This window comes from Ricinus communis, chromosome 7 (genome assembly GCF_019578655.1).
Source record: "Ricinus communis isolate WT05 ecotype wild-type chromosome 7, ASM1957865v1, whole genome shotgun sequence".
Classification (NCBI taxonomy): Eukaryota; Viridiplantae; Streptophyta; class Magnoliopsida; order Malpighiales; family Euphorbiaceae; genus Ricinus; species Ricinus communis.
The window spans coordinates 19,373,201-19,394,329 of record NC_063262.1 but is presented as its reverse complement, the minus strand read 5'-3'; the positions used below and the strand labels follow the sequence as shown (position 1 = coordinate 19,394,329).

The window sequence follows — 21,129 nt, the reverse complement described above, 5'->3', positions numbered from 1 at the left end:
ACTAATAAATTTTCCTTTTTACCTTGTCCCAGGTTAGGGAGTTGATCCATATGGGATGCAAATGACATGCGCCCACTCCAAAGGGACACTCTTACTCATGCCCTAGTGGCTCAAGCACAGGAAACCTTGAGAAATACTGATAGGTTGAGAGCCCACCAAGAGTCCAATCTCTAAGGCTCAAACCTGTAAAATAAAAGTCAATAGTTGTATTGCAAAGAGTGCATAAATAAATAAAGCAAGGCAGAACTTACATGTATGATATTGCCCAAGCTATAAATTCTATTACTCCGACAGATGGTGATGTCCATCTGGTGGTACAAGAAAGCAAGGGTCGTAGATCCCCTGTTGTAGGAAGAGACCTGGTCTAGATCCCATAGAGCAACCAGATAGTGGAAGTTCAGTGAGTTTCTTGAGTCACTTAATAGGATGGTCCCAAAAAGATACACCAGGAAGGCTCGAGGCATCTGATCCACCTCTCGAGTATTCTAAGGCATGAAGCCCCTCTAATGGAGAGGAATGCTCTAGTAAGTAATGCAGCTAGCATTCTTGCATGCTGGTAAGAACCCAAGTAAATCTGTTATATAGTGCTCTCGAACATCAAAATGCTGGTTGTGGATCACGACGTCGAAGGGCACAAGGATACCCGTAAAGTCTATCCCTATGATAGCAGCAAAATAGAGAGGAAATAATGTCAACCCATCGACTGAGGTGTGGAAGGTGTGAGTAGTATCCATCCATCTCTCGAGGAATGCTTATACGGAGGTATGATCCGTCATCCTAGTAACCAACAAAATTGTAGCCATAAATTGACGAAAGCTAGTATTATTGATCCTAGCTTGGACATAGCTTGGAAGCTCGTCAAACCACTCACAAGCCTTGTAGAAATTTTTAAAGAAACGGATCAATGTAACATCATTTCGAAAAATCGCAAATGTAGATATGTAAACACAATGCACACAAAAGAACTCCAAATAAGTAAGTATGCTATCAATTATTATTTTTTTATGCTAAAACACCCTAAGACTTGGTTATCAACCCGCACATGGTCGATTCAAATTATAGGTTAGGGGACCATATTCTTTTGCAATTTTTTATAAAATTATGCATATTTTGGAAAAATAACATTAAATCTAGTATGTAAGTGGCAGAAAATAAAGTTTCAAGCCAGAAAAATAACTCTCTGTTGAGTGTTTAATTTTATCAAAAGATGAATTTCTTTCCCCCTTACAAGCCCAAGGTAATTCTAGCAAGAAATTAGAGGTGAAAACTCCCAATTTGGGTCAAGTGGAGTGTGTCTCGAGACTAGAAGATGATGTCACGACCCTATTTGTAGGTCCATGACCGGCACTAGGGAATGGGTAGGCTTAAGGCCACCAAATCTTGTAGTAAGCTTGATAAATCACTAACTCAATCAAGGTATAATTCAGATTCTGTCCATTAGCACTATTCCATAACTAACCTTTGACCATCAGATACTACATATTTAATTTGGTCTGCCAGCATAATCAGGCAAGACCTAAATTTACATGTAATTACAAAATGATTAGTGTGAAATTTCTACTACAGAGAATCTAGAATCTTAAAAGTCAAATGTACTAATAAAATCAGTTACATTAAACCCAAAGATGAAGGACTCGGGCTGCTAGAGGAAAAGAACTGCAGGAAACTAACAAACGCTTGAGAAACAGTTAAATTTGAAACTGTCGGTCTCGAAAGTGAGTTAAAATTATATATCCAAAAATGAATACAACCATTTCAATAAAATATTTGTTTAATTAAAATAAAATACTAAGTGATGCAAAAACACGTGTCATGCCATGCTTTTAGAACATAAATTTTACAGGCTACGGGTCGGGTACCTCAGCAGAATCCTAACTCCCAACACTAACAGCCTTTCGACTCTCTCACTTCAATAAGACTGTCGCCTAGAGAGTAGAGCTCGAATAGAGTCCTTAAAGCCAGTATGATCACTTAATTTCCAATAAAGCCGACGCCGAGAGAGCAACGCTCGACCAGAGACCTTTACTTCGATAAACACCCTCTACACAGCCTAGAGAGTTGAACTCGACCAAGGCAAGTCCCAAATTATCCTTTTACTACCTGTCTCAGATTCATACTGGTGTGCACGCAGCCCTAATGCAATCCATCAAGTGGCATGTTTTACTGCCGTCTCATCTCGAGTCAATATGCAATCATAATATATATATATATATATATATATATATATGAATAGTAATTAAATAAGTAATTTAAATCTTAAATCATTTAATCAGAATTGCTATCTAAAACCTTAGCATATGACACATGTATAGCAGATATATGACTTTAACTCACAGTTTTGATGACCTCCTTGCTCTGCTTCTAAGCCTTGGGTGAAGCAAGTTGAACTGACAGATTATCTATTCACAAGAACAATTCAATCAATAAAAGTAAAATATCTAACAAATAACCCTAGGCCTAGACTCCTAGAACTAACTGTCTAAGAATTTTGACTCGGATAATTTCTACAAAAAATTTGGTAGAACCTCCCCTAAATATGGACGTTTACCCCACATATAACGGGTCTAGGACCTGCCAGAAATACTTTTAATTTTCAACAATTAATTGACGGGAGTCGGGCCACCAAAACTACATCACTTTTTTCGACTCTGCAACACAACACTGATCATAATTATTGGCAGACGGTCCGACACACTATTATTTTAACAATCAATTCACACATAATTTTTCTAGTGCTCAACACAAAGACTAATCAAATAATTTTTTATCAATAAACTCTAAGATCAACGGGCTAGAGAATTACCGAGACGCTTGATCAATCGGTCAACTCGCCTCCAGCCGTTGAAGTCCGATCGACGATCCGAGTACGCCTACGGACTCAAGACAACACGCAGATGATGATTCCAACATCTGTTCCTCCGATACGACCCTCGATCCTCTGGAAAAAATCACGAACAGTATCAACCATTGATTTTCAAACGGAGTCCGATCGCTGCAAAACTAGTGCCATTGGAAAGCTTGAGCCAAGGGGAGTCCGGATATGCCCTCTTGTAATACCCGAAATTTTTTTCTTTTAATAATAATAATAATTAATAAATGAGTTTTTATTTAATTTAATCTTACTTTATTTTTATTTGATTTAATTGGGATAGTTTAAAAATGAATTTCAATGCTAGATAAAAATAAGGGAGTTATTTTCTATATCTAATTTATTGATTTCTTTAGAAATTAATTAAGTAAATTCTTTGGAAAATAAATTATTTTTGGTCACTAAATTTTTCCCCCAATATGAAAATATGAATTAAATATTATATTTAAAAATTATGAAAGAATTAGTAAAGAATATTTTTATAAAAGAATTATTGGGAAAATGAAAAATTTTAATTAGCAAATGGTGCTAATTTTAATTAAAAAATAGTTAGCAAAATTGATTAATTAAGTTAATTAAGGGTTAGAATTAAATTTGAAATAAGGACTAAAAATATAATTTTTATTAATATAGGGTTTTAATGAAAATTTGTATGGTTGGTATTTTTATAATTAAGTCTGTCGGTAAGGGTATTTTGGTGATTTCACATTTAAAAGCAAGGGTAAATAAGTATTTTCAATAATTCTAATTTGGCCCAAATAAAATATTTAGGGGTGTAATTGAAAAGCTAAAGAAAAGTTTAAGATTTAATTAAAAATTTTGCACGGTGAAATTGTTAGTAATTAAAGAAGTTAAGGGACCAAATGGTAAAGAAGAAAAGTTTAGGGACCAAAAGTCAATATAGGGAAGAAAGAAAAGAAAGAGAGAAGAAGAAGAGGAGGAAGAGAAGAAGGATCAGTTGCGTCGTCCGTGGCTAGTGGTGGCGAGCTTCGGAGGGGCGGCGAAACCAAATGGAGGCGCAGTGGAGGCCGGCGGGCTCAAGGGTGGCTATGGTGGCAGCTTTTGGGGACGTCAGCCGGCAGGGAAAGGGAAGGAAAGCTACAACAACTATTGACGCCATTCAAGGTGTTTCCGGTGATGGTGGTAGGAGATTTTGGTGGCGATCGACTCCCCTCGGCCTGAGCTTTATTTCGACGGTGTTAGTGACACAATTAGTGGCTGGAGTTAGACGTTTGTGGTGGAGAGAGAAAGTGGGGGCAGCCGTAGTTTTCAGGCTTTTCTGGCGAGTTCCGGTGAGCTATGGCCGATTGGAGGGCAAATCTACAGTCCGCTCAATTTAAGCTTTCCAATGGCACCGGTTTCGCGACGATCGGACTCCGTTTAAAAATCGATGGTTGAGATTGTCCGTAAATCTCTCCGGATGATCGAGGGTGGGATTGAAAGATCAGAAGTTGGAATCATCAGCAGCACGTTATTTCGAGTCCGTAGGCGCATTTGGATCATCGATCGGACTCCGGCGGTTGGAGGCGAGTCTCCAAAGATTAGTAGACACTATGTTCAAAGATCATATCAGTAAAACGGTGGAGGTATATGTGGACGATATGATCATCAAGTCGGCTAGGGCCAAGAATCATGCTAAAGATTTAAAGAAGCATTCAACATCCTAGAGAAGTACTAACTCAAGTAAAAACCTGACAAGTGTGCTTTTGGTGTCAAAGCTGGAAAGTTCTTAGGATTCATGATCTCACAGAAAAGGATAGAGGCTAATCTCGAGAAAATCAAGGCATTCATAGAAATGAGACCGCCAAGCAACATCAACAAGGTGCATAAGCTAAATGGCTGAATAATAGCTCTTAGTCGGTTCATATGTTAAGCTAGTTTTCTTAAGTATTTAGTTTAGACTATTTACTTATATAAGAATGTTGTATCTTTTATTTGATGAATGATTTCTTTATTATCATATCTTTATTAGTTTTAGTTATTTTTATTAGTTAACCATCATATTGACTTAGTAATAATGACTGTTATAAAAATATTTAGGTTGAATGTATGAAAGACCACATCTTTGCTTTAATCTATATTAATATAAAAGATTTTAGTTGCATCATTAGCTTGACCGATAAAGGAAAATAAACATCAATATCTCATTTATTAGATCTATGCTTATGGTTAAAACAATGGGATTACTAAGTAATTGGCTAGCTAATCATATAGTATTTTGAAATCATCTCATTTTCATATTTATTTTATGAATATTATATTTTTTTTTAAATATTAGTTTAGAGTGTTTAGATTTATTTTTAGTGTTTTTCTATTGATAATTAATTTATATAATAAGTGGCTTCATAGTTCATTGAGAGATCGACATTGAGGTAAATTTACCCCTTTACTATAAAACGGTTTGTGCATTTGCGAGTACTAACTTAGACACATCAATAGTTGTCTCTCTATTCTCTTCTCTCTAATTGTTCTTTATTAAGATTCTTTTTTTCTTTGACTATAGACTATCATATTTTAGATTGAAAATAGTTTCTTCTTATATTTATTTATTTTAATTTCTTTATTATTATTAGGTTTTTCAGATTTCTTATTTCATGGAGTTTTTTTAATTCTTTTTGTGGAAATTCTAAGGGGTAATTACAAATGCACCTTTGAAGTTTGACATAATCTACACTTATGTTCTCTAGTTTTAAGAATATGCATTTTTATCCATCCTTTTTGTATGTCATTTATCATGATAGTCCTTTCATTAGTAGTATGTTAGTTTAATAAATTTTAAATTAGTCAAAGTACTGAGTTATCACATTTTACTAATTTAGAAGGACATTTTGACCTTTATATGAATCTATATCAAACTGATATTTATTTTAGAATGAAATAAAGATATTTTCAACTTAAATTAGAGAAAAAATATAGCACTTTATTTTCTTTCATCTAAAAAAATAAAAAATTTTATATTTAAAAAAATAATAAAAATACAAAATTGAGCAAATTTTATATCCCTTTTTAGTATTTCATATAATATAACATCTAAATAGATGACAGTTAACACAAGAGACGAAAATATGTATTATTAAAAAATAAAAAATATGTGTATGTTATGCCAAACTTTAGAAAAATGTTTATAAATTTTTTATATTTTAACTATACCTTTTATAATAATTAAATCTTTATATATATATATTGATAGAATTTTACAAAGCTCGAAAGCAAGTTTTTTTATTATTAATATTCATAAAATTGAAGCCATTTAAAAATTAAAAACTAATTTATGATTTAAAATACTATTAAGTAGAACGTATAAACTATTAAATTATAAGTTAAAATTTTTTATTTTACACGATTGAATGAATGTGAATATAAATTTTTTTATATAATTTTTGACGATAGCATTCTTATTTATATCGATGAAATTGTAGGTTTTATTTTTGAATGAAAAGAGAAAGAAATGATTTCTATAAGACAAAAATCAATGTGCTGGCCAACATACAAGACAGTGGTCAGAACTTTGAAATAACGACAAGTTCTAGATACATGGGCCACGCTACACTTGTCACCTGTTTCTGTTTCCATTCGGTAAAATCAAAGTGTGTACTAAAACCCAAAACCATCTTTCGTCGTTGCTAAATTTTTACTCTGTTTGTTTGGATGGTTTTTTGCTATTTTTGCCTTCAGCAAAGATCACTGTTGGCGTTAAAAACAATTTTTTTTCAATTTCTTATTTAATAAACTAATTTTTAATACATTTATGAATTATTTTTATTAATAGTTTATTTATTTTTCTTATAAAATAGTTGAAAAATTTATAAAATCTGATTTTTTTGATAATAAAAATTACGTGATTTATTTAGTAATACTTAATATTTAAAGAACTTAATAATAGTAATTTATATCTAAACTTACTGTTAATATAATAAATATAGCTTATCCTTTTGGTATCATTTATTGGTGATTTTATTGTTTGATTTATTATTAATATTTTGTTATTAAAAAATAAAAAAAATAATTTTATAATTCAGTTGTTTCTTTTTTTAATTTTAATCAATTTCAATAAATTCTGAATGATTCAATAACATTAGATCTCTATTAATCTCTATCTATTGAAATCAATTTTACAACTAAAATTCATTTAAAATTTACTGGCTGGAATTATTCATAATATTAATAGAACGTAAATTCTTGTTTCAAATATTAAACTAATTTTCCCAAAATAGTTTTTCTACAATACGTTTTCACCGGCCATAATGCCAGACGGTCTGTAAAGTTACTGATGATGATCATGCTGCTGCTGCTGCTGCTCAAAATAATATGTACTTGAACAGAAAACGCAAGCACAAAAGCCTTACCAATATGCCACCTGTAACCGCCACGACCCCGACCACGACCACCACCACTGGCAAAACCCTAAGTTTAGCACCTTCACGTCTCAAAGACCTTCTCTTAGTACTCTCTTTCCTCATAATTCTCCACCTCATTTTCCACTCTCCATCCCCGCCGTCCCTCTCACGCGCCTTCATTCCCATCTCTACTCCCACCACGCGCCATCACCTCCTCTTTTCTATCGCTTCCTCTTCCTCTTCCTTTACTCGCCGTGAACCCTATCTCCGTCTCTGGTACAACCCTAATTCCACGCGTGCATTCGCTTTCCTCGACGTCAACACGTCATCACTCTCTGTGGACCCCACGCTTCCTCCTGTTATCATCTCCAAGGACACCTCTCGCTTCCCTTACACCTTCAAAGGGGGCCTAAGGTCGGCGATCAGGGTGGCGCGTGTGGTAAAAGAAGCAGTTGATAAAAATGTACCGGACATTAGGTGGTTTGTATTCGGAGATGATGATACGGTGTTTTTTGTGGATAGTTTGGTAAAAACGTTGTCGTTTTATGATCATAATAAGTGGTATTATATAGGGAGCAATTCAGAGAGTTATGAACAGAATATGAAGTATTCGTTTGATATGGGTTTTGGCGGTGGTGGATTTGTGATTAGTTATTCACTAGCTAAGGTTTTGGCTAGGGTTTTGGATTCCTGTTTGGTTCGCTATGGTCATTTGTACGGGAGTGATGCTAGGGTTTTTTCTTGCTTGGCTGAGTTGGGTGTTGGCTTGACTCATGAACCCGGTTTTCATCAGGTATATATGTCTATTGAGTTTTTGCTGATTATGCATTTCCTAAATTTGATTCTTTTTCGTTAAAGAACGTGTCATTTGAAAAGCTTAATCTCATAGATGAGGCCCTAATAGTTGTTCTAACCAATAAGATGGTCTCAATTGTAAAAACTCTGATACCATTTCGAATAATCAATGAATTCAAACATTTACGCTGTTAGTAGTTTTATAATTTATGTTTTAGTTTTGGTTGAAAAGAAGAATGTGGTCTATGACTAAATAGTATGGTCAGGTCATATAGCATATTCTTAGATTCAAGAATTTTCAGATTTTAATATTAGGTATTTTCCAGTATTAATTCATTGAAGGCTTTTATAATATTTGAGCATTTTGGTGATCAATCACATTTTTAGCTTCCACTTAATTGACCATTTAATGGGGAAATTCCACAAAAAGTGAGAAAGTCAGGCAGTTTAAATCTGAGGGAAGGTAATCTCTTAACAATGTTAGTTTGTTGCCCTCTTTTCTATTCTATGTAAACATATCATAATTCAGGTTCTTGTGACTGATGGTGACTTCATGTTTCATTAAATTCATTACTTGGCTGATGTTGTCAGCTTGGATAGCTGACTTTTCTTTTGTTTTTTCCTTTAAAGATTTTAATTGAGCTGAATGACATGATGGAATGTCATTATATTGGGATAGCTTTTGTTTTATATCGGTTTAATTTTGTTTTGAATTTGGGAGATGGAATGATGAGTCATGATAGTTTTCTCATTTATTTGAATTCTATCAGGTTGATATGCGGGGGAATTTGTTTGGCATGCTTTCTGCACATCCATTATCACCTTTGCTGTCCCTTCATCATTTAGATGCTGCAGACCCACTCTTTCCGAATATGAGCAAGATTCAAGCTTTAGGGCACCTTTTCGAAGCTGCTAATGTTGATCCTACCAGGATCTTGCAGCAAACTGTATGCTATGATCATACAAATTTGTTGACGATTTCAGTTGCATGGGGATATTCTATTCAGATTTTTGAAGGGAACGAACTTCTTCCAGATCTCCTTTCTCTACAAAGGACCTTTAGACCATGGAGGAGAGGTGCAAATGTTGACTCCAGCCATTATATGTTCAATATGAGAGAATATCCTAGGGATCAATGTAAAAGACAACCTGTCTTCTATATGGAAAGTGTTACATCTGTTGGTGACGGTGTTTGGAGCAATTACATCAGGCACAATATTGGAAAATGCCCTAGATTTAAAGCCATCAAGAATCTGGAGCATATCAAAATCTTTTCTCGTAAACTAGAGTCTTATAGTCAACAGGTATTTTTTGGATAATCCTGATTTGAGATGAGTTGGCTATTTTCTTAGGTTTCATTTGATATTCTATTTGTTTGTGCAAATGTAACCTTTTGAAAGTTGTTCCATTGTTATTTCAGATGAAAGTTCCTCGTCGACAGTGTTGTGACATTTCTCCCTCATTTAATGAATCCATGGAAATTAACATTAGGCATTGTGGCACGGATGAACTGATTTCTATGCATTTCTAGCCTAACCTGGGAAATTGCTGCTATAAAGAGAAGGAATTACGTATTAAGCTCTCGAAGTTGGAATCAATTTTGGTCCGTTATTTGGGTAAGTCGTTTCTTAACGATGTTCCTGGAATCTGCTTCGTTTTGTAGTTTCTTAGGAAAGATTGACTTCCAAAGAAGCACTAAAATAGTTTTTTGTGGTTTTTCATTTATGAAGTTAATCATAGGGTATGTTTGCTGACTTTAATATATGCATCTCATTCACTTTTGTGAAGAACTGTGCCTATTGTGATATCAGTTTAATTTGCAACTTCTTAGTTATAATAGAAATAAACTAGATAGGAAGTATCCTGATGCATTATGCATCACTGATAATGTGTTAGCAGAGTTGCCTTTGATGCAACAGTGAATAAGTACCTTGGGCCTCTTTGGTATTATTGTAAATTTTTGAAACATGGATAATTTATTTGAAGCACTAAACTATTTCTATTTTTATTTTTGAAGAAACACCCTTATTAATTTCTTTTTTTTTTTTTTTTTCATCTATTTCTTTCCTCCATAAGACTTGTCTTAAAGTCTCAAATCTTTCTCTTCAACATCCCCTTTACCTCCATAATTACAGCCAGGCTGACAACCATCCACCGACAATAATCCACTGTTTGCAACCACCGAAAAGTCACCTTCATGTGTTAACCACCATGTCATTTGAACTTCATATAATCACCATCAGGCACTCTTATGAAGACAAAAAACAGTATTCATAACTATTCAGCAACTCTCATACCTTAGTCGTAAGATCTGATGCACCACTTGGGAAAAACCATAAACAGTGCCAATGGTCCGTGATTATCACATAGAAAACTGGGGGAGGTTTAGAAGTGAACTGCAAAGGAAAGAACAATTTCTAGTAATGAATAGAGGAGAGGGGAGTATAAGGTGGAGATGGAAAGCCACTATTTTGTTAATAAAGGAGAAAGCTTAGAGAGAGAAGATAAGTACTTACGGAAACAAGAAATGCTACAAGGACTTGAAGTTTTCTGGCTTTCATATTTTTATTTCAAGGTTTAGAACACTTACAGGAAAAGCAGAAAGAAGTAAAAACAAATGCAACAGTTCAAAGAAATAGGTTATGTGTTTTTTCTTTAGGAAGTGTTATGGAAATTGTATAGCATTGTATATAGTAATTAAAAAACTAATTTATTTAAGAGTCCTAGTTCTACTTAGATTAGGATTATATGTATTGTGTGTATATATATATGGGTGTAACTCTCTTGATTAAAGAATATAAGATTTTTGGATTCCTTACTCAAATTATATGGTATCGGAGCAGGTCTGCAGAGGGGGTTTTGGAAATTTTTCATGCTGCTGCTTAATGAAGCAGCCACCATTTTTTTTTGGGTAACTAAGTTAGGGTTTCTTGGGTCCCCCTTCTCCAGTGTTATGCTATTCTCACTGCCTGCCGCCGATCAGCCTACGTCTGAAGTTTCGTCGCCAGAAACCTTGTGCGTGGCCCACAAACGCCGCCACAAGCTTTCTGCTATAATACCATGCGCTGGCTCATCTGCAGCCGGAAATTGCTCCGGTTTATGTCGGTTGACTCCTCTTGACTTCTACAACTTGTCTGTGTACCTGTTTGGGTCAATATTAGTCGTGGTGTGGGATCTCTTTTGGTACAGGTTTGTTTTTTTATTTTTATTTTATTTTTTCGGAAAATTTCTTTAGGCTGATTTTGTTTTCTATATTTGGGTTTGTTCTTCATAAAATATGGCTGAGAAAAAGGTTGTGGTTATTTCTGATGTGGTTCCGATGATGTTAAAAATTACGGAACATAAACTTAATGCTACAAATTATCTTGATTGGCGTCAAATTATTGAATTATATTTGCTAAGTATTTCTATAGATAGCAATTTGACTGATGATCCTCCAAAAGAGAATGCTAAAATACCTTGGATGAGAGAAGATGCTCGCTTGTTTTTAGAGATACATAATTCTATTGATAGTGAGGTAGTTGGTATGGTTACTCATTGTAGGACATTCAAAGAATTAATGAGTTATTTAGAATTCCTATATTTGGGAAAGGAGAATGTTTCTCGAATTTATGATGTGTGTAAAGCATTTTATAGTGCAGACAAAGGTGATAAGTCTCTCACCAACTATTTTATGGATTTCAAGAAAACATATGAAGGAACTTAATATGTTGCTTCTATTTAGTAATAATATAACTATTCAACAAGCTCAGTGTGAAAAGATGGCTGTGATGAGTTTTTTAGCCAGACTCCTTTCAGAATTTGAGACTGTTAAATCTCAAATTCTTTCCAGTTCAGAAATATCCTCTCTACAAGAGGTTTTTAGTAAGGTCCTTCGTACAAAAAATTCCTCACCTGTTCAGCTTAGTAGTGTCCTGGTTAGTTGCAATACTACATCTGAATCAGGAAGACAACAATGCAAGACCGGGAATGGTAGTAATGGATAGCATCTAGCAACTATGACAGGAATACTAATACACGTGGACAAGAGTCAGGAGAGATAGTGTGTCACTACTGTCATAAACTAGGACATGAAGCGAGATTGCAGGAAGTTGCAGTAGAAGAAAACTCAGTCCGCCCATGTTACATCCACCACGGATACCTCTGAGAAGCCTGTAATGGTATCTGCAGATGAATATGCAAAATTTGTCCAATACCAAAAATCACTAAAAACTCAAATCTCCTCCCATTACTGCCATTGTCGAATTAGGTAAAACCAATACATGTCTTGTTTCCTCCTCTTCGAAATGGGTCATTGATTCTGGTGCTACAGATCATATGACAGGTAATTCAAAATTATTCTCTACCTTTCAGTCACATAAATCTACCTTTCCAGTTACTTTAGCAGATGGGTCAGCGTCTTCTGTTATTGGGTCTGGCACAATTAATCCCACACCGACACTTTCTTCATCATTAGTTCTTAGTTTACTAGAACTATCATTTAATTTAATTTCTGTAAGTAAACTCACTCGTAGTCTTAATTGTTGTATCTCATTTTCTTCCCGATCATTACTTATTTCAAGATCTTATGACGAAGAGGATTATTGGTAAAGGACGTGAGTGTGGGGGTCTCTACATTCTTGATACACAAATTCTAAGATCTATAATTTGTTCTGGAGTGGTAACCCCTTTTGAAATACATTGTAGGTTGGGCCACCCATCTCTCCATGTGTTAAAACAACTTTGTCCTTAGTTTTAGAGTTTGTCTTCAATAAATTGTGAGTCTTGTCAGCTTGCTAAACATCATCGTCTTAGTTCAAGTCCTAGAGTCAATAAACGAGCTAGTGCTCCTTTCGAGTCAGTCCATTCAGATGTTTGGGTCCATGTCCAGTTGAGTCCAAAATTGGGTATAGATATTTTGTTACTTTTATTGATAATTACTCTCGTATGACAGAGTTATATCTAATGAAAAACCGTTCGGAGGTGTTTCTCATTTTTCTACTTTTTGTGCTGAAATTAAAATACAATTTAATATTTATGTAGAAATATTGAGAAGTGATAGTGCTAAAGAGTACTTATCAGAATCCTTTCAAACTTACATGCTTAAACATTACATTCTTCATCAAATATTTTGTGTAAATACACCATCTCAAAATGGAATTGCTGAAAGAAAAAATACACCTTGAAACTACACGAGCTTTGTTATTCCAAATGAAGGTTCCTAAACATTTATGGGGTGATGCAGTTTCCACAACATGTTTCTTAATTAACCGTATGTCTTCATCTGTCCTTCAAAGTAAAACTCCTTATCATGTTCTGTTTCCAACTAAAACACTGTTTCCTATTGAGCCTAGGATACTCGGGTGTACATCCTTTGTTCGGGATGTTCGTACTCAGGTTATCAAGCTAGATCTAAAAGCTTTGAAGTGTGTTTTTTTTGGGTATTCTCGTGTTCAAAAAGGATATAGATGTTACTGCCCTTCTCTTAACAGATATCTTGTGTCAGTTGTTGTTGCTTTTCTAGAAGATACATCTTTCTTTCCATCTACTCCTCCTTTAAGTTAGGGGGAGGATGGGGATTTGTTAATTTATACTGTTACACCTACTCTTGATAAACTTAAGCCACCTATAGTATAAGTTTATTTTCGGCGATCAGCCCCTCCAGATCCATGTCCTGAACTAGCTCTTTCGTCATTAGATCCAGTCTCTAATGATGATCTTATTACTCTTCGTAAAGGTAAGCAATGTCTGCCTTTGTGTCTTATAATCAATTGTTGTCATCTTCTTCTTTTATTGCATCTCTAGATTCTATATATATTCCTAAGACTGTTAAAGAAGCCCTTTCTCACCCTGGTTGGCGTAAGGCTATGATTGAGGAGATGAGTGCTTTAGAGGATAATGGTATTTGGACCTTGGTTGATTTGCCTGCAGCTAAGAAGGCTATTGGGTGTAAATGGGTATTTGCTGTTAAAGTGAATCTTGATGGATCCATTATAAGATTAAAAGCCCGTCTTTTTGCTAAAGGATATGTTCAGACTTATAGGGTAGATTATTCCAATACATTTTCTCATGTTGCTAAGATGACTTTTATAAGATTGTTTATTTCTATGACTGCTACTTATAATTGGCCTCTTCACCAGTTAGACATCAAGATTGCTTTTCTCCATGGGGATCTTCAGGAGGAAGTTTATATGGAGCAACCGCCTGGCTTTGTTGCTCAGGGGGAGTATGGGAAAGTTTGCTATCTTCATAAGTCTCTGTACAAATTGAAGCAGAGTCCTCGTGCTTGGTTTGGAAAGTTCAGTCAGGCAGTTGAGAAGTTCGGCATGAAGAAAAGTAAATCGGATTATTCTGTTTTCTTTAAGCATTCTGCTATAGGTATAATTTTGTTAGTTGTGTATGTGGATGATATTGTCATTACTGGAGTGACACTAAAGGGATTTCATTCCTTAAATCTTTTTTCCACACTCAGTTTCATACCAAAGATTTGAAAATATTGAGATACTTCCTGGGTGTTGAGGTAATACGAAGTAAGAAGGGAATATTTTTATCTCAAAGGAAATATGTACTTGAACTATTGTTAAAGACAGGAAAGTTGAGAGCTAAGCCATGCAGTACTTCTTGAGAGATATAGAAGATTGGTTGGAAAGTTGAATTATCTTACTGTGACTCGTCCAAATATTGCGTATTTCGTTGGTGTGGTGAGTCAGTACATGTCCTATCCAACAGTTAATCCCTAGACAATTGTCGAACAAATTTTGTGCTACTTAAAAAGAGCATCTGGGCAAGGAATATTATATGGTAGTCATGGTCATAATAGAATTGAATGTTTTTCAGATACTGACTGGGCGGGGTCCAAGGATGATTAAAGATCTACTTCAGGCTATTGTGTATTTGTTGGAGGGAATTTGGTCATGGAAAAGTAAGAAGCAAAATGTTGTCTCGCGTTCAAGTGTGGAGTCAGAGTATAGAGCTATGGTCAAGGCAGTATGTGAAATAACGTGGATGTATCGGCTTTTAACTGAAGTAGGACTTAAAACTTCAGTACCAGCTAAGTTGTGTGATAACCAAGCTGCTCTTCACATTGCATCCAATCTTGTATTTTATGAACGAACTAAGCATATTAAAATTGATTTCCATTTCGTTCATGAGAAGATTCAACAAAGATTGATTCCCACAGGTTATGTGAAGACAAGAGAACAACTAGGAGATATCTTCATGAAGGCTCTTAATGGGATTTAAGTTGATTATCTCTGTAACAAGTTGGGCATGATTTAATATCTATGCCCCAGCTTGAGGGGCAGTGTTATGAAAGTTGTATAGGATTGTATATAGTAATTAGAAGACCTAATTTAATTAAGAGTTCTAGTTCTATTTAAATTAGGATTGTATGTATTGTGTATATATATGGGTCTAACTCTCTTGATTAAAGAATATAATATTTTTGATTCTTCACTCAAATTACAGGAAGAAAAGAGAATAGGAAAACAAAGATGAACAGGCCCTTTGTTTTAAATATTTTCTTTTTCCCTGGTATTTTGTTTTTCTTAGTTTCTAAAACTATGAGTGCTGAAATCAGACAAAATATGTTGATGCATCATTGCAGCATTTATCTTTTCTGAAATAAACCAGAGTTAAGCTATTTAAGTTGTGGTCACGCATTTCTTAGTAATCCAAATTATATTTAAGGAAAATAGGAGAGTTTGAATTGTGCTTACCAATCAAAAAAGAAAATTCTTTTCCAGTTCCTAAAATTTTATATCAGCTTTAGATATGAAATTTTTATATTTTCACAAGTTTTGTTTCAAGTATGGTAAAACAGAAAGCTGCATGTTTCAAAATTCAATAGAAAATTGATAGTCCTGTTTTACCCATTGCATGTAGTTCTGTACATCTTTTCAAGTTTGGAGTAACTTCCAAATTTTAGACCTAGAGATCATATTTCTATACTTGGTTTTGGAGCTCTAGGAAAGTGATTTTTAAGTTTTGTCGGTAAAACATGTTTTCTACATTCTTTACCTAGATTGTTTAAAAATCAGAGATGAATGTGCACAATAATTTTCTCAAAGTAAATGCCAACTTAAGTCTCATTTCTAGTTGAAAGGTTAAATTACACTTCTGGTCATTGAACTTCTCACTTAATTTTATTTTATTGCGTAAATAAAATATTTAGTTTACTCTTTATCATTTATCTTCAATTTTGTTTTCAAATTGAGATGATTTCACCATCAAATAAGGATAGTTCATGTGTGGGTGTTTATTATTTTATAGCTTGTATTTTGATTGTATTTTGTAAGAGAGTTTGATCAGTGTGACAACCTAATTTCTTTAGATTGGTTTAGGTGGTGATTTCCTTTTGCTTACTGGGTTTAGTGAGTCTGATTTTGCTTATATAAATCATAAGAGATGATAATAATGATAAGAAATTAACTAATGATCAGTCTTTCATGGCATCCTTGTTGGTGACTTTAATTTTAACAAAATTCTCCATGTGGATTTGCTGATTCTGGAAAACTTAGAATCAAAAAGTGCCAGTCTGACCGGTTCTTTGCTTAGTGATAAAAAATTGTTAAAAGTGTAAGAGCGCTTGTTCATAATTGACAAGTTTTCAGTTTCCTGCTAGAATTTGAAAAATTGCTTTAGCTGATGCTTGTTTCTCTCATCCTTATTCTTTTGCTGAATTTTCTCTTAATTTCAGTGACAGGAGTGCTCAAATCATAAGGGAAACCAAAGTTTCCAATGGCGCAACAATGACCATGGGATTTTAATGAAAGGAAAGATGTATTGTAAGGTAGGCCATCACACAGACAAGAATGGAAAAACTGACATATTATGACTATTAACTAACACTGGGAGTTGAACATTCCATATGAATTAACATTTTATGGAATTATTTTGTGCATATAACTTGCAGAAGAGTTTAGTGGGGTCAGTAGGCCATGAAATTTTGATTGTTGGCGAATTATACGAAATCTTTTTGTTTAATTGATTAATTGTTTATTTATTTTTGAATTAAAGTTTGCTAGATTCTGGTTATAAATTTTCCTGACGATATCTTGTTTGCAGTAGTCATCAAGGCCAGCATTACTTTATATCTTGCTTTCACAGTGGTTTTTTGCTTCTTATTTTCTACTAATGAGTTCGTCTCTGAGCTCCAGTGTTTGTTTCAAATTTTTTCAGGTACCTTGTTTTCCTACGAGACTTCCCTATCTTATGGTTCGGTAGCATCCCTATTAACTTTTATTGAGCTTAGAAATATACTATTTTCTTTTCAGTCAAAATAGTTCAAGAATTGCGCAAACTCTGCCCTCTTTGAATCAAAGAATTCCAATAAAAATTCAATGGACAAAGGGTCATTTGAGTTCTTGATTATGTTGAAGGATTAAATACACCTAATTTTTCAGCAAATAATTTTTTGAATTTATACTAAAGGGTTAAATATATTCAATTTAAAATATTTTTTTATAAATAATCTTTTTAAATTTATATGCAATGGTCATATATATATCTAATTTAAAAATAATATTTATTTTATTAATTTATTTATATAATATCTTAGTGATGCGTTATATAAAAACGTGATTGATAAAAATTTAAAATTTGAATTTAATTTATTCAAAAATAACATGTTATAGACTAATTTAATTTCTAAAAAAGTTAAAATTTGACTTAATTTTTTTTAATATTTGTCATTTTCAGATTAATTGACTTTAAATTTTAAATTTTGCTAAATACGCTCTTGTATAGTGTCTCATTAGATATTGCATTAATAAATTGATGAAATAAATATTTTTTCTAATTTCTATATTTTAATTAAAATTTAGAAGTTTAATGTTATTTAAAAAAAAAGATAAATTAAGTGTATTTTCAAAAGGCTATTCACTAAAAAGATTTAGAGTAGATGTACTTGACCATTGGATATAAGTTCAGACGATTATATTTGTTGAATAAGTTTAAATTGAGTATATTTGACTGTTAGACATAAGTTTAAGAGGCAAAACTACCCTTTTGTCCAAAATTCATTTCACTTCAATAGAATTATTTAAAAAATGAGACCCAATCAATCAACAGTTAATTGGTGGTTAAATCTAGACAACTTTGGTGCTTAAAGCTGGATTGCGATTTAACGCTTAAAGTGAGAATCAAATATATTTGATTAACGAATTTGAAAAATTTAAAAGAAAAGAGCAAAAACTCCATTAAAATATTTGATAATGGAAAAAGCTTTATCAAAATTGGTTAAAATGGTGACTGGACTCTTAGCTGGTTTAATTATTGGTGTTATTGGTTCAAGTTTTAAACAAAAAGTCACCCATTTCACTTTTGGATAGTCACTTACCTGGTGTTCACAAAGGTTTAGGTAGCAAGCAGTGATTTTTGTTTGGATCGAGTATCATTCAGAATATTAATCATATGATTCAATAAAATAATAATAAGTTGATCTTTCAAATGTACGTAAAACATAACATATAATGAAGGATTTTGTTGCATTTCAACAATACGATGTGGTTCATATGGCTTTCCCAAATTAATAGTGAACATGTTTTACTTCAAAATTTAAATATACTAACTAGTATTGGCAACATGGTTTAGTGCTCCGTATTTAGACATAACATCATCTTCTTTTCTTTTTTTACTGCAATGATAATGAATATTAACTTTTAACAGTTATATCATGACTATAATATACACCCACATCATTCTCTTAATAATTATAGAATTATTAAAAATTAAATGGAATTATTTGTATCTTAGTGTTTTATAATATGTATAATCTTTGTTTTTTTCCAATTCAGCTAAAGTTTTTGTTCTTATATTGAACACTTTCTAGGTTAATGTTCAAGGCAATTTATTTGGTTTGTTGACTTCACATCTACTGTCACCATTGTATCTTTCCATTATTTGGATCAATTAGACCCGATCCCCCTAACATGACAATTATAAATTGTATAAAGTATCTCTCTAGATCTATGGTTGTTGATTCTCAGAGGATTTTGCAAAAGAAACAATTTAATATGAACGTTGGTTTGCTTGGACTATTGCAGTAGCGTGGGGTTATGCTGTTGACGTCTATGGAAAACATATGCTATTGCTTGAAACTCTTTCTGTGCAAACCACAACCTAGCAATGTAAAAAGGGAATAAAATCTATCTGAAACATATAAGAAAACCTCATCCTGATCCATGCCAAAGACCAACAATTTTCTTTCTGGATCAAGTTTCTTTTAGCAGGGATTGTATCATTAGTCATTATAAGAAAAGTTATGCAAATTGCTCATATGACATGACTTCACCAAGAAAACTAGCACAGATCAAAGTGTTTTTAAGCTTGACCTAAGTGATAAATGGGACATTAGACTTCGACTAATCTTATATTCTTTTTCTTCTTTTTGTTTTCTTGAAGAATCATTCTATTCAAAAGATTAAACTGTTAGGCAAGATTCTGAGAATAATTTTATATCTCTAACATATCTTTGCACGCGAATGCTCATTGAGCTAGAAGCATAAAAAGATACAATGATTACTAATATAGGGGTGGTCAAAGATTGAACTTTAGACATTTCAATTACAAAAGTTTTGATACTATATTAAAGAACCATTTCACCCAAAAGCTTGACCAGTTAGGTGAGGCTATAAAAATAGTTTTATATAATTTTAACAATTATATGAATATAAACACATTTTGCATAATTAAATGCCAAATAAAATTCACATCAAATCTCACGTCTTGCAATTTTTCTAGCTCTAACTTAACATCCTTCGCCTTTATCCAACTTAGAACCCATAACTTCTAAATTTTTCTTAGAATTCTTCTTTTACAGGTCGGTGATAAACTTTTTGTATTGATCAATTTCAAAATCTTTTTCGAGAAATGAGGTGTGCGCTGGAACAATCTCCTTTTCATGCTTCCTTAACTATTATACTAAATTATAATTACTTTCCACATGTTCATGTCTTGTGGGAGGATCAATGTTAGAAATTGATATTAAAATATAAGGAAAGGCGCAATGGAAGTAATTTAAGTTTTTTCTCAACTCCCACAAGGATCTCATTAATTAAGATAGTCATAACACAGAAAATAAGCAAAAGATAGAGAAGGCTTAAAATGGGAGTTTCGGCCAATCCAATGAATGCTTCTTGCTTTATTGATTCTTGATTCTTCAAGGATGATTGATGTACTTCAAAGCTACTCAAGTGACCAGTCTCTTTTGGTGATCCATACAAGCTTCTAAGCAAAGATCTTATTAAACCACTTTTAGGAGATTAAGAAGAGATGTTGAAGATTGAATGCTAGTTCCAAGCAAAGGGGATGAATTAATTAATCTTATTGATTGATTCACCTAGGGTATGTATCTCAAAGAACACGTTTTTCTCTCTTGGATATGCTATCATTCTTTTTCAACCTTAACCGTGCCACCCTATATGCATCTTTTTCAATATATATAACCTTTAATCAAAGTTCTTAAGGATTTAGGATTTCTACAAAACTTTAACTTATTTTAAGTTATGCTTTGTTATTCTTAATGGACTTTAATTAATATAAAAACTAATCCATGGATAATACACCAATCATAGGCCCATTATACAATGCTCATTAACTCTTAATTAATTAACCTTTAATTAAACCCAATGTATATGAGCTTAAGCCCAATGCTTAAAGTCTTATTTTAATCCTCACTTAAAGGCTATTTGCGTGTAATCCAAAAGGTTTCTAACATGTTGGTAATGAAAATAAATTATGAATTAAACTTCTTTATTTCAATGTTAATTCTCTAATTTAAATTAATCCATATTGATAGATCAAGTTTGGCATATAGCAATGCATCATGACCACCTAAATGTGTAGGAATAATTAAAGTGGTTTTTAATCAACCTTTATAATAAACAATCTTACAATATAATTCAAACTTTTCATTGTACTTTTATCCCAATTGGTTCATAGAGCATGGATGTAAATGTGAACTTTATAATTGAACTAATCATATTTGTTCTTGATAATTGCATATAACATCTTGAATAAGATCTATAAAACACTTTTCATAATCATCATTCATACAACATTAGCCAAGAATTTCTATGTTAAAGTATATCAAGAATTATCAGTCCCATGACATGTTACCTTAAGTAATGAATTCTTTATTGATAATTT

At 33.0% G+C, this 21,129-nt stretch overlaps 1 protein-coding gene across 9 annotated transcripts; it reads left to right on the top strand.

The window, feature by feature from the left end:
* The first annotated feature begins 7,046 nt into the window (after positions 1-7,046).
* On the top strand, positions 7,047-17,352 carry LOC8277705. Of its 9 annotated transcripts, XM_048376798.1 has the most exons (7): positions 7,047-7,999; positions 8,772-9,305; positions 9,422-9,617; positions 10,845-11,190; positions 14,121-14,316; positions 16,679-16,771; positions 17,161-17,352. In XM_048376798.1, exons 1-3 carry the CDS (start codon positions 7,178-7,180, stop codon positions 9,530-9,532), a joined length of 1,467 nt encoding a protein of 488 aa, XP_048232755.1. In that variant the 5' UTR covers positions 7,047-7,177; the 3' UTR covers positions 9,533-9,617; positions 10,845-11,190; positions 14,121-14,316; positions 16,679-16,771; positions 17,161-17,352. The 9 variants fall into 9 exon arrangements, with proteins under 9 accessions (XP_048232755.1, XP_048232753.1, XP_048232752.1 ...); XM_048376796.1 differs by lacking the exon at positions 14,121-14,316; XM_048376795.1 differs by lacking the exon at positions 17,161-17,352 and having other exon boundaries at positions 16,679-16,992.
* The last annotated feature ends 3,777 nt before the right edge of the window (positions 17,353-21,129 follow it).

Excerpts from the sequence above, each read along its gene's own strand:
- LOC8277705 (XM_048376800.1), top strand. The coding sequence starts at position 7,178 with ATGTACTTGAACAGAAAACGCAAGCACAAAAGCCTTACCAATATGCCA. Across the intron at positions 8,000-8,771 it reads ATGAACCCGGTTTTCATCAG|GTTGATATGCGGGGGAATTT; the intron begins GTATATATGTCT and ends GAATTCTATCAG. Across the intron at positions 9,306-9,421 it reads TAGAGTCTTATAGTCAACAG|ATGAAAGTTCCTCGTCGACA; the intron begins GTATTTTTTGGA and ends TTGTTATTTCAG.